General features: G+C 36.3%; 2 protein-coding genes across 3 annotated transcripts in view; one reads left to right on the top strand and one right to left on the bottom strand.

Moving 5' to 3' along the window:
• Positions 1–11,577, bottom strand: part of LOC109077310 (POC1 centriolar protein homolog B-like) — a 36,848-nt gene extending 25,271 nt beyond the window's left edge. The window contains exons 1-10 of one of the 2 annotated variants that reach the window (XM_042715873.1): positions 11,038–11,577; positions 10,366–10,450; positions 10,123–10,294; positions 9,863–10,042; positions 9,671–9,778; positions 9,469–9,584; positions 9,232–9,365; positions 8,236–8,304; positions 8,005–8,157; positions 7,743–7,820 (exon numbers count right to left, since the gene is read on the bottom strand). In XM_042715873.1, coding sequence (XP_042571807.1) covers positions 7,743–7,820; positions 8,005–8,157; positions 8,236–8,304; positions 9,232–9,365; positions 9,469–9,584; positions 9,671–9,778; positions 9,863–10,042; positions 10,123–10,294; positions 10,366–10,450; positions 11,038–11,052 — 1,110 coding nt within the window. In that variant the 5' untranslated portion in view covers positions 11,053–11,577. The remainder of the gene's footprint in view (positions 1–7,742; positions 7,821–8,004; positions 8,158–8,235; positions 8,305–9,231; positions 9,366–9,468; positions 9,585–9,670; positions 9,779–9,862; positions 10,043–10,122; positions 10,295–10,365; positions 10,451–11,037) is intronic. The other variant, XM_042715872.1, reaches the window with a different exon arrangement.
• Positions 11,578–11,657: 80 nt separating this feature from the next.
• On the top strand, positions 11,658–17,851 carry LOC109050679 (centrosomal protein of 41 kDa). The gene is given in 12 exon segments (XM_042715875.1): positions 11,658–11,813; positions 12,324–12,387; positions 12,482–12,529; positions 13,324–13,385; positions 13,843–13,909; positions 14,455–14,605; positions 14,929–14,944; positions 14,947–15,100; positions 15,181–15,248; positions 15,750–15,864; positions 16,087–16,302; positions 16,762–17,851. Coding segments are annotated over 12 exon segments (1,125 nt in total). The 5' UTR covers positions 11,658–11,780; the 3' UTR covers positions 16,893–17,851.
• The last annotated feature ends 975 nt before the right edge of the window (positions 17,852–18,826 follow it).

Here is an 18,826-nt window from a genome sequence, read left to right as displayed (position 1 = left end):
GCAATAAATCTGGATATAATGGAGGTCAATAACTGATATGGATCCAATTCATCATGGATTCCTAAGATTATGGTACGTCTTACCGATAAACTATTAAGATATATTCCTGATCATTCTAGTCTGAACAACATGGTTAGCACGCAAACATTGAATATACAAAAATACACGAATCCCTTCATGTACACCAGGCTTTTTTTTTTTTTGGTTAACTGGTGTAATTCCTTTTGAATTACTGCTTGCTATCAGGCTTAAAAACAGCAAAACAAATCACTTACAAACATCAGAGAGCAATGTAGGTAAACTCACAAATACACAGAAACAAGAGGGTCACTGTGTGGGATTTAATTTGAGCTAAACCTCATGGCTATACACAAATGCTGGATAATCTGCTTTCGAACTTGCTAATACAAAATCTAATGCAAATTAGCTGGGGAAACTATGACACACAATGAGCTTGTCACTAATTGTGAGCCAGCAAGACAACAGGAATGTTACCATATAACTCGGAAACCACTGCAGGATTTCATTGGTTTTCATCTTTAAAACTGGTTCCCTTCACTAGATCTTGGTGTACAACAACAACAACAAAAAAGAGACTTTTTGTATAAAATCTCTTTTATAGGTTGCATTAATATCAGCTAGGGAAAGCAGAACATCACGCCAAGGAAATGCATTTAAATCAGTGTTTGAGGGGTTAAAAGGTCATGTGTAAACAGACTTTAAAACACACTTTGAGATAAGGACTGCACTGACCTCAATTGCATATTTGGAGAGTGCTCGAGATAGATGTGAATAATGCTGTTGGTGTACTCACTGCTCTCACACGAGGAGGCCCTGGAAGGAATGTGCAGCTTTATGGTAAAGTGCACTTCAGCTGGGCCTTGCCTCCTTTCAAAGTTCCTGTCAAAGCCCCCCAGGCCCAGTTCAACCCGAAGACTTCCACTCATCTTCAAGGGAGTAGGTGTGAGGGGTTAGAGGAGAAACAGAATGAGTAATGCTAACATTTCCCAGAGGAAAGAAAGAACGCTGTGACTTGTGCAGGATTAAGACTGTAAGGCCCGGACGGGTTGGCAGAGAGGCGCCTGACAGCCCTCGTGGGTCTGTGGCTGGAGGTGGATATGTGGTGTTTGGGGCTTAGAGGAGAGCGGGACATGAAGGGTCGAGGTGTTCAAAGGGTCCACAGACATTCCCTGCGTGTTTCATCGTGAGCTGCCGAAGCCAGCTGACTTGCATCTTCCAAACACAGGGAACAGTGGTGCTGCTGGCATGCATGTGGTGTTTGCGTAAAAGAGAAAGGAAAACAGAGTCGGAAAGGGTTGGTGTGAGAGAACGAGACAGGGAGGGCCGCACTGTAAGACTTCAGGAAAAACAAACAGGAAAAGAGTGTGAAAAGTATAATAGGAAGAAGTTCAGTGTACAAAGGTCATTCAAACAAATAATGGATTTTTGATTTAACATGCTACAGTTTAATATTGAGTTTGGGTCAGTTTTCATCTGGAAAAGCTAAAAAAAAAAATGGTGAAAATCATTGAAATTAAGTTAACATAAAAGGTGTCTCTTTGTCCAGCTTTTACAATCAACAAAACTAAAGAGCTTTGGGAGAAGACAGAGAACATTTGAATCAGGAAGAGTGAGACTGGCGAGAAGGGAGAGAGTGCTGGTGTAGGAATAGAAATGAATGACTTCCTAACAGGTGGGCCGGGGGGATGCAACTTACCCTCTAACCCTGACCAGCATTGAGTTTCAGCTGTACCTCCGGAGTCCATGACCCTCCTTTACTCTCTCTCAAGGGAAGCTGATTTGTTTTCTTAGCCCTGTTTATTTCAAACACTCATGCCAAGCAAAAAAAAAAAAATATTCTTATCTAAGCCTGAGGTCTATTTTTCCGTCAAACCCAACCTAAACTCACCTCTTCTGCACCTAAAAATAAAACTTCCAACAAAACAAATTAACCAAGAGTATGTGTCAGTTAATTTTTGTTTAGTTTTTTCATAGCCGTTTTTTGAGCTTAGAAAAAATTAGCTCATTTTTTTCCATCAGTGAAAAGCGATGTTTTGATAGCTCATCCTACGCAGTTCACAGAGGTGCTTCCACCTTCCATTCATGCTACGTTAAAAATAACTCATTACAGGTGAAGAGGAAAGCGACAGTAAAATGGAGCATCAAAATAAATCATGAAATCATGCATGCAGCACCTCTCTATTAAAGTACAGGGTCATGGAGGGGTTTTTAATTGCTATGTTTTTACAGAGGTTCTACTGCACTGAAGAGGCCGTACTGTAGCTGTGGTGTTAAAAAACGTACACAAACCAACACTTTACTGCATAAAAGTGCTCATAATGTGTAAACCTGTTTTTTGAGGAGTGTATATTTAGCATCATAAAAAGCATTGAGCAGGTAATCAAAAGTATTGAGCAGTAAATCTGTTCTTCCATTGAGGTGGTTCAATGCTGCCTTTGAAAATTGTTTTAATAAGCTTTGCAAGTCCCTGTAAAAATGATGAAATAGGGTATATAACTATGCTTTCAAATGTTTGGAAATCTCATAACTGTTACATTTAAATGTGTATAATTTTATAAAAAAAAATAACATTAAATAAATACAAAACATAAAAAATAAAACCAAATTACACTACATTTCAAAAGTCTGAGGTCAGTAGATTTTGGATAAGGAATTAATATTTCTATTCAGCAAGTAAAGACATTTATAATGATACAACAAATGTCTATTTCAAATATATACGGTTCTTTTGAACTTTTGGTTCATCAAAGAATCCTGAAAAAGATAAAATAAATCTAAGTTTCCACAAACATATTAAGCAACACAAAATGTTTAAAAAACATTTTAAAAATCTTACCAACCCCAACAATTTGAATGATAGAGAAAACATACAAAAATACAAAAAAACAATAATGTTTGTTTTTTTCCCCCTCCCAATGAAAATAACCACTTATCATCATTTCCAAACATTTGGAAGCTTTTATTGAAAATTAAATAAGTAAATAAAAAAAAAAGTTTAACCAGTTAAATAAAAATAAATAATAATAAAATGTACAACCACTATTTTACTGTTCTGCTGTAGAACAATATCGGAATGGAATGGACTGTGTAGATGGACAGCACAGTGAGTGAATTTCAGGAGAACAGCTCATAGTTTGTCTTTGAGGTGTCCCTGTTACCTGCAATAGTACAGGCCCACTATTTTTAGAATGATGTCGACGGACTGTCAGCGTATTTTAAGCTATGCCCCTCCGGGCCACCATATACCCTTGAGAGAGCTCATGGAGAGAGAGACAGAGAAAGAGAGAGAGAGAGAGAGAGGGGAAAAAAAAATGTCAGGTGAGAGAGGAAAAACAGACTCTAAACCAGATTCTGATAAGGTTCTTTCAACTCTACACTTAATGTGACGGTGCTCCGTTTTGACAGGTACTTAAGATGAGGTCTGGACTGTTTAGGAACCATCTGCTTCAATAGAGGAAGTGAGATCAGCCATTAAGTTAAAGTGCCAGTGTGACTCAATGGATGGAGCGGCTCTATTCTAGGAGAGGGGTCAATAGCCTTTGGTGGAACTCGAAAAGCTGCAGATAAAACAGATGAATGGAAAAACGAGATGAAAGGGATGGACGAAAAACAACACTTAATGGAGAAAAAAGAAAGGAAGAGGGGTAGACGGACACAATGGGCGAGAAATGAGATGAAATATTAAGGCGGACACACTGAGTTCCGGGTGCGCCCTACACTAAATAAGTGATGAACCTGCCCGGGTTCCTGTGTCTTTGATGTGAAAGCGCCTGTTTGTCTGCCCGAGTCCCTGCCTGAGGTCCCTGGGTCAATGCAGGGGATTATGGACGGATGAGACTTTTGCATTGACCTTTTCAATTATCTGCCTCAGTTTACACTTTCAGGAGAAATCCAGAAAAAGGTGCAATTACACCAGTGCTGATGCCGCCCACATAACAAAAGGAAATCTGTAATAACACGACTGCGGTTGCATAACCATAACACATATTTCCACACTTTAACACCTACATTTCAGCAGTGACAAGGTGTGATGAATGTTTCACCTTATAGGTAGAGTAAACAGCTCGAAAAAGCACAAACAATGCATCGGATGTCTCTCCCAATGCAATGCGATTCAAATCAATGAGCACTTCCTGCTGACGGCTCTTGTTTTTTTGGTTGAGAATGGCAAGTCACTCTCTCTCCCTGTAAGGCTATCTTTCTCAAAGCACTCCCGGTGGAAAGTGAACCTTCCCCTGGGCCATGCTATCTTTAGCGATTTACTTCCGTCATGTCACGTCTTGTCACCGGAGCCGGTGGCAGGCCTTCAAGCGAGTATCCTCACCTCGCGGCCACACAATCTCCTGCTCTTCACAACACAGGAAGAGGCTCTTTGCCTGCTTCCTGTCTGTCACCCCTACAAGCAACCTTCAGAAACATAATACCAGGTGGTGTGCACACATTTACAGACCCTCAAACAAACATGCACACACTGAGTTGCATGTAATGTAATCAGCTATATGATATATAAAAATTAAAACAGTTCAGCAAAATTAAGTTTCATTTTCAGGGTTTTTACTTGATTAGTTTAACTGTTAATTTATGTTGATTTAAGTACAAATTTTAAAGCACTTGAAAATGCAAAAACTAAAAAAAAAAATTACTTTTCACATACTTGTCTTTAACTACTATGTACTAACATTTAAATTAATAATTTGATATAATGCACTTATGTACATACATGTTTTACATTGTACTTTTATTTAAAAAAAAACTGTATGTAATTACATCTATATTTAATTTCTGTAAATACATCTAGATTTTTTGCAATACAAAATGAACACATTGTACCAAACAACTCATTTTTTTGATGCAAGTACATGGTATTTAAAGACAACTAATAAAAGGAGGACCTATTTATATTGTACAAAAATGTGATAATTCACCACTGCGGAGCTTCAAGTATAATTAAATTTTACTGTATAAAGAGCACAAATGACTTTTGTTTGGACATCCCATTTGGATTTGATTTATAGCTAAATTGTAGAATGGCTTCACATCACACTTCCTAAGCTGCTGAACTGTGCTGAATAGCAGCGTACTGCTGAATAATTCATTTAAATACTGCTGTTGTGGTATGTCATAAAAATTACAATTATTCATAATAAAAATTGAACATTAAAATAATTAATTCTTGTTTGTAATTAAAATAATATATAAAACAATATTATAATTTTTGCAAATGATTACAATCATGACAAAACAGTAAAACAATATTTTTACCATACACATAAAATATCGACAACTACCTCACCATGTGATACAAGTTTCAATATATTGTGATTAATTTTTGTAATTGGATTCCGACTAACTCAATCTCTTTTGCACTGTACGAATGCTCAAAGAAACAAACATATCGATACAAGTGAGAAAATCTATAAATATACTGAAACAGAATATTTTTAGATTATTTAATAAAAACATCTATGATATATATATATATATATATATATATATATATATATATATATATATATATATATATATATATATATATATATAGTTGGTTTTTTTACCGCTTTTACTGACAGTAGAACGTTTGCGTGAACTGTTGTGGGAGTGGGATGCAACTAACCACTGCTAACCACCAGACCTAGGAGTTATTTGACGCAAGCTAATACTTTTCCGTGACTTGAGTGCTCTCGGGTCATTTGGGTCGTGGTCCTTTCCTTGCTATTCAGATGCCTCTGGACTTGCTCCTGTTGCCTATGCATGGCAGACCTAATGCATCAAGGAGTCAACAAGGGCCAAGATGCTAAGGAGTTCCACCGATTGAAGATCGCATCACTGCACACACACACACACACTCTCTCTCTCAAACTGAAAGGAATCCAGAGAATCAGTCAAGAGGAAGTGATGGCAGGAAGCGTCACACAAAAAGGCGCCACGGGTCATACTTCTCTCTGCCGTCCACTTCCTCCTGTCTCTGCTCCCACGCACGCAAGCCAGGGAAGCAGAATGAGGAAACTCTGTCCTAAGGGACTGTGGGATGCTCAAGGCCAGGTAATGACAGGGTTTCCCCTGTAAATGTGCCCTGGATTCGGGAGGGCATCCTGGACTGGACTGTGCCAACGTTGTTAAGTGTGAATGGAAAAAGTAAACACGTGCTTTATGGCTAATTTTTCCTAGTCAACTTTCACTCAGAAGAGCAGCTGACTAGTCAGTGGGTTAATGTTTACCTCATGTGAATGACTCACCATGTACCATGCCGCTTTGGCAGCCCTTTTTGTTTCTGGGAAGAGGCTGCTCACCCAATGTAGTTTGATTCACAAACAAATGACTCCTATGAGCTGGTTCTATTAATGACTAGATTAAAAAAAGAAAGGTTACCGGTTCAAAACAGTGTGAAACACTACCGTGTGTAATTTACAGCATTAGCAGAAAGCAAATGTCTTTCATGTCTTGTCATAACAAACAAAATACACCCAAATTATACAAAATCTAATCAAACTGAATAAATTGGAACTGAATTTAAAGCTTGTGAATCAGAATCAAATCCAGAAGGGACTTGCAAAAACATGAATGTGGTTAAAGATGCATTGCAACACTAGCTAGGACTTCATAATAAGTGCAGTGACACAGCTGTCACCATACTGAACTGAAGCAACTGAAGTCACATGATCAACACATATCCAGTGAGTCTAGTGTCAGAACTAATCTACTAGTCAATGAGTGTGCAGGCGTCCAAGCCAGACAATTGTTTTTTCTATGCAGTACAGTGTGTACAGACAAAATGGACAAATGGAAGAGAGGGAGAGAGAGACAGTGAGTGAGAGAGCTAGTCACAGTGTGGAGGAGTCTATTATTAGTCTATGGCTCCAGCGGCAAAGTGAGGTCACATCAGAGCCCAGCTTTAGGCACGTGTGTGTGCTCAGTGTGTTTTTGTTTTCATGCTCGAGCTACTCTAACACAGCCAGAATCACTGCGCTCAAAAAAAAAAAAAAATACATAAATAAAAAAGAGAGAGAGAGAGGGGGAAAGGGCCAGAGAAAGAGACTTCCTGTAAACATGAGAGGCACCCACAGTCTGTTGCGTGCCGTCTCGCAGCATTTCCTCAATCCGCTTGTAAAGCAGAAAGCGCAGCATTTTGCACAGAAGCACGAGGACATTCCCATAATTCGGATCAGAACAAGGCACGCAGTAAATTAGAAAGGTTTGGAGAGCTGCCAGCCACACAAACAACACTTGCTGAGCTGAATATATTAAACAATCCGAATTTTGAATTTTTTTTTTTTTTAATCTGCCACAATAATAGTAATCATGTGTCTTATTCGTTATAATTATACAGTTGGGGTCAAACAATTTTAATGAAAACCATAAATTGGAAAATTAACATGAACTGCATCATTTCTGAAGATTTTGTCCCCATTTTTTGTTTCATGACAACATGCTAGATTTTAAATGTGGTCTCCGATTTTTAGAACCTACTGTATTAGAAAGTGAACGATATTTGCCGGAGAACATAAGTGAATGGAGTAGACACAACCATAATAATGTTGAAAATACTAATAAATACTGATGAAATAAGGAGTGATGATTTAAAAAGAAACATGACAAAAGAGTGTCAGTGACTGCAGTGACAGTACACTGTTCAACATTAGCTGGCCTATATTTCCCCCTGGTGGTTGGACTGAAACACTTCTGACTACATTAATCAGTTCCTGTCAGAGTTCAGATCTTACCGCTGTGGAGAAAAGAACACGGCCCACTTCAACCACCTGAGGGTCACCAGACTGAGTATCAGCAACAATGGGATGAATCTAAAGAAATGAGAGCATTGACACCAACAAGTGATTATTACAAACACGAATGTAGCAAACATACTGACTGATATGCACTGGATTAATTTACAGTGTTGACGCTGTACCGACCCCCGAGGGGAAAGTCAGTACTGTTAGAGATACACATGGGTATTGTAGTAGCAGTGCAGTTGTGGCCACTGACCTCTACTGTGCCATTCTGAGCACTGTGTCGGTGATGTGATCGGGGGTAAATGTCCATCAGGTGTGGAGGTGGATCTGGAGTGACTCGTTTTCTATGCCTGCTCAACAGAACTTTGTAATTCAGCGAATCGAAGTTGGTCTTCCACATCAGAACCTGAAACCAAGACGATCAGCACAGGTGATATCTGCCTGATAGTGATTGACAGTAAAACAAGCATTAGATCACAATTACCTGAGAGTCAGCACCTCCTGAAGCAAACAGATCTCCGTCTCGAGAAAACGCCACAGCCAACACTGGACCCTGAGAACGGGGAGGGGACGGGACATTTTATAGCCTTTCCTTTAAAGATTGGGTGTACTAAGGACTAAATACACATCAAATTAAAGGAATAGTTCACCCAAAATGAAAACATGTCAATCTAAACCTGTTTGCTGTTGTTGTTTTTTTCAGTAAAACTTTACAACAAGGTCCAATTAGTTAACATCATGTAACACTAACTAACAATGAGCAATACATTTGTTACAGTATTTATTCATCTTTGTTAATATTAGTTAATAAAAATACCACTGTTCATTGTTAGTTCATGTTAGCTCAGGTTCACTAAATAACATTCTGACATAATGCTGGAATTAACATTAACTAAGAATAATAAATGCTTTAGAAGTATTTTTTGTAAAAAAAAAAAAATTATTTGACTTGCTATTCAATGACAGTTTATGATCATGTCTCTAAAGCTCCAAAACTGGACAAAAATAAATAATTAAATAATTAAATTTTTAAAAAATAATCATTTATTTGGAAAATTGTCTTCAGCTTTATGATAGACAATATGGAAAGTAAAAAAAAAAATTAAAAATTAAAATAAAAAAATTAAACATAAGGGATCAAATATTACCTATCAAATTAAGTAGCATTTAAAAAAAATTTATTTTGAAAAGTGAATATTTATTTTTGAATTCTTAATACCGAAATTATATTTAAATTTTTAATTAAAATAAAATCAATTAATTGAAAAAATTGGAAACAAAATCGTAATGTTCACTGTATGGCAAAATATATATTTTTTAAATTCTCCTTTGTGTCCCAGTGAAAAAGGGATGTTTGTTTGAAACAAAATGTTTGTTTAAAATGACATGAGGATGCTGACAGAATTATCTTTTTTTGGATAAATTCCTAATAGTTTCAGATGGGTTTCAAATTCTAACTCTATTAGCAAGAGGGTGACACCTTGTGGCCGTGAAGGGTGTAAATAAGCCTCCCCTCCAGTAGGTCCAAGATCTTCATTGTACTGTCGCTTGAACCACTGATCAGATAGTTTCCAGAAGGATGGAAGGAAAAGCAGTTAACCCCTCCACTATGAACTGCAAGACAAATGCAAGTTAAATGCTTTAAAATAAGACTAGTCTTTGACTCTATTTAAAAAGAATGACCATGTATGATGTGAAACAATCTCTTTTCTAATACCTATGTAATGTTGTATTAACTTGTTTGTACGAATATCCCAGATTTTTAATGTGTTATCCGCTCCTGATGATGCAATGCATGTGCCACTGGAATTGAAGTCCACAAATGTTGCTGACCTAAACAGACAATTTGAAATATCAGTAATTTTGAACCCCCTCCCAAAAAAAAAAGTTTAAGAAAAACCGCAACACTCAATTCTCACCCTCCGTAGTCTGTGAAAATGTTGATGCACTGACGTGACGATGTATCCCAGAGGCGAACTGTCCTGTCATCACCACAGGAAGCAACAAGACGACCATCTGGTGAAAACCTTGACAGGGACAGACCAAGCGACAGTGAGAGAGATCCCACTTTATGTAACAAAACCGGAAAGCTTACACACATAGTCTCATACCTCGCACAGCGCACCCAGTTGGTGTGCCGATTGAGAGAGTAGAGGAATTTCTTCCGTTCGACACCCCACACTTTCACAGACTTGTCATCTGAGGCAGTGACCAGCCTTTGGCCATCGCTAGAGAACTGAACACTTCGAACGCTTGCTGTGTGGGCTTTAAACACAGTCGACTCACCTTTTCTGTAATGAACATGTAGAATAATGCATTAAGATACAAATAATACATTGAAACTCGAAAGAGGGCATCTGTTCACACTCACATGCTGGGCGTCCACAGTCGAACTGTCTGGTCTCTGGATGAAGATGCCACCAAGGAACCATTTGGAGAAAAATGGACTCCTGTAATGATATCTGTGTGACCCACGAACCTGAATGCTCTGGCTTTAGGAGTGAGGTTCCAGATCATAAGGTTCTTGTCACAGGATCCAGTAGCTGCAAGAGAAGTTGCAAGTGGTTAAACTGGGCTCTTCTCAGACTGGAAAAAGAAGATAAATATGACATACCAAGCTGTTTATTATTGGGGCTGAAATCGGCACAGGAAACAACATCTTTGTGACCTTTAAAATGTCTTTCAAGGGTGGGATCCTCCTAAAAAGGATATTGTAGAAGAATAAGGTGGGAACATCTGAAGTCCAAAAGTCCGGCAGAATTAGAATGTTTATTTTTTTTGCATTTTTTATTTTATACAAGTGTTTTTTCCCCACAGTACGATTGATAATTTTAACATAATAACGTGAGGGAACATTATTTTAATTTTTTTTTTAATAAAAAAATTAATTGCTTTTAGATTAACTGATTGATAATCTGGTATACCAAATTTTACAGCATTCTAACTAATACTAACAGTATTCTTATTTTATTTCTATAGCATTTTGCTCTACATGAGAACACGGTAATGCATGATAATACAATGGTACATTTTCAAAACATCAAGACACGTGGTGCATGTTCAACAAACGCATGTACAAAATACCATGATGGTAGTAAGCTTATTCCATAGTGCTTTTGTTAGTGCTAGTTAATTGTATTGTTTTTGGTCAATTAATCGAGGTCAACTGTATCCCCATATACAAACATAAACACAAAAGTTTCCCGCACAGTTCGCACACAGCTAATTAAACCAACAAATTATGTCCATGTTCGCATTTTAAAATGCTTCTGGTGAGTCCTCTTACCATAACAGACGCCATTATCCCGGTAAAAGTCAAAAAAGCTTCTGAATTTGGTACAGTTTGGTCAAGTAAATAAGTGAAACTCCTTCATGTTGAGCCACTGTCAAACAAGCCGCGTTTCACCGAGCCCAAACAAATCACGCTCAGAATCATCGAGTCAGCGCGGCTAGTTGAACAGAACGCCGAAAAATTAACCCCAAATCCCGTTTCATTCTAAATATTTACACGTAGATCCCTAATTTTAAATACTAATTTGGACATATAAACGTCTGCACCAACGGAAACCGCTAGTGTAACCCATCCTCCTAATGCAACAGAAGGCGTGTTAGGATTAAATCTAAAATTTGCAAGCTTGTCTTGCGAAGATTAAGCTGTCTGTAGAGTCAGTGAGTTAACTTACATATCCCCTCAAAAATATTTTAAACAAATGACTTGCGAAATTACTGGTAAAATACATATCGATCTGCAAAAGATTTTAATAGTAATAATTTAAAAAATATAATAATATTAATACGGTCAACGGCTCTCTGACAAAGAACAGCTGTAACCATTGGAAATAACGCCGTTGCTTAGTAACAGCCCAAACGGTAAACTAGTAGAACTCAACATTGAGATAGTAAGAATGCAGTCACTGATTGGATCATCAAATCAACGGACCAATCAGTAAAGGCGTTGCTCAAAGAGGCGACGCTTTGAGGTTTGATTTTGGAAGCTAACGTTAGCCGCCGAAGCTCAGCTACTGGAAGATGTCAGTGAAGCGGGGGATTGGCAACTCTGAGGTCAGTGGTTTTATTTTTATGCAAAGTGTAATTAGCAAAACATGTGATGGTTTGTACCGTTTTAAAAGCTAGCTCAGGAATGTTTGATAGGGAGAGCTGCGGTTTAAAGGGAATGTGACACCGGTGCTGTTGCTCCTCCGTTGCCATCACATACATGCCTTGTCTACTTGACCATCAACACCAGTTTACCACTGATGCTTTCATGTTGTTTAAATATGTAACAATGTCTATCAATAAATTAACCTTCTTTCTAATCTAATGAATGTTATTAGAGCTTAAGGTGGCTTTTATGAACACTGCTGCTCTATTAAACTCTATGTTTGTTTCATAGAAATCATGTTCTCAGATGAGCCACTGCCAGTGTTTAACCACCGGTTACACTGATCCCAAAAACAAAACAGACAAAACACTCATAACTTTAGCTACCACTCATTTTATAATAATTATCATAGATACACGCTGCATTTATCTGTAGAATGTTTTCTTGAAATGGGTGCTTCTTTCCCCCAGTATTTAAAGAAGAGGATCCCACAGAATCCAAAATATCAACATGTAAAAACTCGACTTGATACAGGTATTCACTTTTTTTTATTGTGAAATCAAACATTTTTGAATATCCATTGTATATATGATAAAGTATATGATGATTAACCTATTTTATTTTCTAGGCTCCAGTCTTACAAAGTACATGGAGAGACTAGAGGAGGCAAGGAAAAGTAAGTTATAAATTAAATAATTTCATATATTATAGTGGAGAAAACTATTTGATAAATGAAAATGTCATGGTGCATTTACTTGAGAAGTAAAGGGTGATTCTAACACTTTACAATTGCTGACATTTGAGAAAACGCATAACAGTGGTGTATTTACATTAAAAAAGTAATTACAAAACATCTTGTGTGCATCTTGTGTGAACAGGCACTTAATGACTTGTTTCAGCTATTTTGTCTCTAGATACGCTTGTCCTACTGATATTTACTTACTTGATAAGAAGAGAAAGTCTCCTTTGTCCACGTTGGTCATCTTGTTACAGGTTCCTTGTGATTTCTCAAGGATAAACAATCCTTCCTTTTTTTGGCTACATGAGCAAAGGATGGTGATTGTACTGTAGATTACAGTAATTCCTCTGTCGAGGCTGTCTGTAGTGAAACCAACACACATAACCTCATCGAGTGGTGTCATTTGGCATCTTACAGTGGGTTTGGTGGTAAGGCTGGACTGTGGAGTTCTTGCCAAAGATATAAAGAGATGTTGGTAGAGCTCGCCTCAGTTTGTAGCATCAATTGGCATATTAAAGTCCATTTAGAGTATATTAGAGTTTAACTGGTATCAAAATGGAGTTTGATATTTTGGGAGTGAATTTAAGTGATTTGTCTTTAAATGAAGATGAAGTGAGAAATGGTAACACTCAGGATCCAGGTAAAATGCATCTAAATTATTGCAAAAAAATTTGTTCAGCAGCTCTGTATAATTTTAAATACATGCTCATTATGTAATTTTGTGTCCCCAGACTACAGATATAGGAAGGACGAGTTATTTAAAAGACTGAAAGTGACTACATTTGCACAGCTGGTACGTGAATAATATAAAGCATCTTCTTTACTTTCAGTTGTAGTACAGTAAAAACACTATTTTTGTGAAATATTATTATAATTTAAAATGACTGTTTTCTTTTTAAATATAATTTAATGTATTTTATTCATATCATGGCAAAGATGAATTTTCAGCAGCCATCTGTCACAAGATCCTTCAGAAATCATTCTTATATGTTCATTTGCTGCTCAAGCAACATTTCTTATTATTATCAATGCTGAAGAGAGTTGTGCTGCTTAATATTTTTATGCAAAAGTTTGATTTCATTCATTTGAAATATATATTTTTATAACATTGTAAATGCTTTTACTGTGTCATTGCTGAATAAAAGTATAATAAAAGATCGTTGACTATAAACATTTGAACAGTAGTGTATTTTTATATATTCCTGAATGTATGCCTTTATATTTTATGTCTTATCTTTTTTTTTTTTCAGTTAATCCAAGTTGCTTCAGTGTCCGAGCAGAATGACAATTTTAAAGATGAAATCGAGGGATTAGAAGGTAGAGTTTAATTTCTCTTTTATGTTACTCTATTTTTTTTATTAGTAATTTTTGCTGACATCATTATTATTATTATATTTAAATTTGCATATATTTAGGAACAATGATTTGAACAAAGCCCTATGCCAAAGAATTAAACTTAGCAAACATCCATAGCACCCTAACAACCACATGTTAACAAGAATTCAGTAATTTTGCAAGTGAACATAAAGCTTCTAGGTGTAATTAAATACTTTTGTGAGAGAATGCAAAAGTTGTTTGAGCAAATGCAAATTTCCTGGGGTGGGGGGACGCAAAAGTTTAAAAGTTTGCAAGTGAACAAAAAATTTCTTTGAGAAATGGATTACTTTTGTGAGAGAAGGCAAACGATTTAGAGTGAAAAAATAATCTTGGAGGAAAAAATACTTTTGTGTTTACTGCAAAATATTGCGAGATGGTCATATTTTCCAACACCATATTTCTTAGAGTCTCCACACTTAAGCAACTGCATAGAAAGTCCCTGACAATCATTTGTGGTTGTTTTCATTTTTTGTATATGATTTTAGATGATGTTTCAATATTCTCCGCATCACCGGGCCTGGACCGTCTCTCTGATCAGACGAATGGTTCCCCCCAGCCGACGCTTCCTCCACCACAGAGTATCAGCAATGATGAATCCGGCGACACTGCGTTTTCTCCTAGATCTACACTCCAAAGGTAGCCGAATCACCTTTGTGTTTGTAACTAGCACATAAAGCTATCTCTTTAATTCGACCAGCCACATCAGAATATCATTTTATGCATCTAACCGATGCCCCCTCTAACATTTCTTCTGTTGTGCACTCACAAGAGTTCTGATTGGCTAGACAGCTTTCTCATGGTCCCAAGCTCTATTGAGCCTGTTTAGGGGCAGTGAGTGCAATCAGACTCTGTCCTCAGAGACCCTGTGGGGGGAAAACCATGAGATATAGCCTGTAACAGTGAGAACCCCTGACTGTCTTCACTCGGTGTAACTGAGAATCTCCGGGTTTCATTTATAGTGTTATCAGTGGCGTGGGGGAGAAATGGATCTGGACAAGAATGGACAGAAGAGCATCCAAAACTCTCCAGTGTCTACCTCCAGCTTCACAGATTGCCCCTACCCTGACTGCCCATATCTGTTGCTGGATGTGCGGGACAGAGAGCAGTATGACCAGTGCCATATTATCAGTGGTAGGAAACTTACCTAGAAATTTTAAGACATTAAAGTGATTAATTTTATCTGTTAATAAATGTCTGTTTTTTGCTCATAGCATATAGTTACCCCATTGCGACGTTATCAAGGACAATGAACCCATACACGAAAGAAGTGCTTGATTATGTATCCTTTTATTCCTGTTTTTCCTAGTTTTAATAATATATTTTAAATATATAATTATATTTTTATTGTAAATATTTGAAATGTACTTCCATATTTCGTTGTTGTTGTTTTTTACTTTTTATAATTTGTATTATTTATTATTCATTCATTCACTAGAACTCAAACTTTTATTGCAAACCCATGTTGTGCATGTTTAAAAAAACTATAATATTTATTATTATTATATTATATATATTATTTATTAATATATGATCATTATATGAACTTATATATGTGTGTGTGAAGGAATTAATTGAGTAATTTATTTCATACATGAACAATAAATAAATAAAATATTTGTTGTGCTTTCATTAATTGATAGGATTGGAACAGTATCTTGAAAAAAAAAAAAAAAATCAAGTCACACTGTTATTGTGTTTGAATGAATAATGGTTTTTGTCATTTCAGTTTCTTGTGTACTCGTGCCCGTCACTATTGTTAAAATCTTTTACAACTATGCAGAAAAATGCATCGGGAAGGATTATCATTTTGTATGATGAGGATGAGAGGATAGCAAGTCAAGCCGCCACCACCATGTGCGAGAGAGGCTTTGAGAATCTCTTCATGTTGTCAGGGGGTGAGTCAGACTGATAGCAAACTTCAGAAATCCATCATGAAAAAATGTAATTACTTCTCACAGAAGGGGAAAATAACAAGGTCCTTTTCAGATTAATATATTTATACATAGATCATTGGGGTCTCAGGAATCTCCAATACATGCATGTGGGTTCATCCTGTCAGTACGAGATTTGTATTTAATGGCATTTATTCTTTAATGTATCTTTTCTTTTCTCAACAGGTTTAAAAGTGATTGCACAGAAGTTCCCTGAGGGAATGACAACCGGCTCCATTCCCATCTCCTGTCTGCCGTCACCCTCGGGACCTGGAGGTCGTAAGCGATTGGTTCCACAGCAGACATCCCAGCCAGCAGAAAAAAAGTGGCAGTTCACCTCAGAAGACCTCAGCAAAATTCAGCATTACCTAGAGGAAGTGTTCATACCCAGTGAGCCCAGCAGTGAGTCATCCATTTCAAATCTGATGAAACCAACATAACCATTTTCACTGTATTATGAACAACTTACCGGTAGATGGCAACAAAATATCTAAATGCAACCATGGCCATCTCAGTATGATTTTTTTTGGTTGTTGTTGAAAATTATTCATTTATTAGGAACACGTTTCATTTCATTCTTACCTAAAATATATGTAATATATGTTTTATCTTCTGTTCATCAGGGATGCATATATGTGACAGTAATATTGTGAAATAATATTGTAGTTTAAAAGAACTGTTTGCTATTTGAATGTATTTTAAAAGGTAATTTATTTCTGTGATGGCAGAGATGAAGTTTCAGCATCATGATCCTTCAGAAATTATTCTAATATGATGATTTGCTGCCGGAATTATTATTATAAAATATTATTGGTGCTCAATTTTTAATAATGTGTATATTATTTTTTCCCCCCATTTAAGGTCGTCTCAGCAGCAGAATGTCCACTAGCAGCGCCCGCTCCAAAGCGTCTACAGTTCGGAGTGGTCGACAAGGCTCGTCCATAGCAGGATCAGAAAGTGCTCATTCACGGAGTAGTAGACCTTGGAAATAACCCTCAGTTTCACCTTCATCATTATCATCTTCACTTTATTGCAAATAAAGCCTTTATATTTTACTTTTGCAGGATTCCTGTGAACATGGACAATATAAACTACCGTTTTTTTTATTTTTTATTATTACTGTTTTTTCTTATTATGCCACCTGCACATTTTCAGAACTACACTGGGAGAAACAGAACATTTCTTGGTTTTGGTAGTACACACAAATGGCACCGTTTTATTATTTTGCACTGCAGACTCCAAATCCAAACTACATGTTTAAGATCTAAATCTATTTCTGATTTACCACTATCAAATTTTTGGGATCACTGGCCATTTATACTATAATGATGGTATAAGATGTGTATGGTTCAACATCTTTTAATGCTTTTATAGGTTCTTCTATATGTTATGCAAGTAAGCACTTCTTGGTGGTCATTTTCTGTTCAGTGAGCATGCTGGTTTAGCTACTGTATGTTTACTTCCTCAGTAGGTACATTATGTACAGTATGTCGCAGTGCTTTCGAAATATTTTAGATGTGCTGATTTTGCCTTAAAGGCAGAGTTTGTCTTTTTGTTTAGTGCATTTATTTAAATGTTCAATGCTTTCCAAACCAATCCAAAAAGATTTTTCTTCATAATCAGCATCCACTCAGCTGTGATTTGAATGTTATGAAATGTAGATGTGATTGCGGCCATTAATGAAGGTGATGTTTCTGTGTGAAACTTTGCTTTGTCTGTTGCAGAGCCTGATGAAGGAAAAGTGCATTTTTAGAAGTCAGTGTGTATATGAAGTGGTAGAAAGTGCTTTGTTTGGCCTTTGTTGTCAATGTTTCTGTGCTTATTGACTGAAATCAGTTATCCCTGTTCTATTGTAAATTTTGACCAAATAAGTAATTTAATTTAATCAATGAAAACTACCTGGTTTGTTATGTTGTATTGAAGGCTGAATAAAAATCTATTTTATATTGTATACCCAAGTGATGCCTACATTTTAATGAAAAGCATAGTGCTGCGTACTAACCAGATTGCGCTGGCCGGGGTAATCCATTCTCTGGAGTGGATGCTAGTGTCGATCCACATATCTGGACGGTTTGCTCCAGTGCTGAACTGAATGACAGGATATTAATCATAATGAACCAATGGAAATATGTATTTATTCTGACTTTTAAATTACATACACCCTTAAATGTATAGGTTCCTTATTGGCACTGACAGTTCCATGAAGAACTCAATTAACTGAACCTTTCGATTCCACAAAATGCATGCATCCCAATTATTTAATAAAATGTATATAATATACTGCACTGTAAAGGTAAAATATGCACTTTTATGTAAGTAGTAGTATAACGGTGAAATAAAATTGCATATTGAAACCATCTTATTAGCATTTAACTAAAATGATTAGCCTTAAATTTCATTATTAATTTACTAGAAATGTAGCATAATCATTATATTTACGGCAATAGTTGCTTGTGTGCATTATTCGCTGATGAAACATGCATGAATCCTTCTTCATGGACTCACCAGAGATTTGGTATTGTTATTGTTAAATGGTCGATATTAAAATGCTAAACTCTAAATAAATTTAAAATAAAAACAAAACACTAAAAACTAAAATCAATGTTTTAAATCATTCAAAACTAAAATCAATGCTACAGTACAGGTAAATTTCACAACTTTATAATGCACAGTATGTTGGATAAATGGATATTCATTTTAATATTTTATTAAGGTGTTTTTACAGCTGAATTTTAAGTGAGTCTTACTGTAGTTAACAAACTAAAACGTCTACTTAAAATATCAAAACTGCAAACTTATTTTATGTCAGCAAGATGCCTTAGCAACATTTCTCATTTTTATTAAGTTCAACTTGATGCAATAAGATAAAAATATAAAAACACAATTACACAAAATGTACACAAAAAACAAAAACACTGAATTAACA

The sequence above is a fragment of the Cyprinus carpio genome, chromosome A25, assembly GCF_018340385.1.
Source record: "Cyprinus carpio isolate SPL01 chromosome A25, ASM1834038v1, whole genome shotgun sequence".
Taxonomy (NCBI): Eukaryota; Metazoa; Chordata; class Actinopteri; order Cypriniformes; family Cyprinidae; genus Cyprinus; species Cyprinus carpio.
This window is presented reverse-complemented; position numbering and strand designations above follow the sequence as displayed.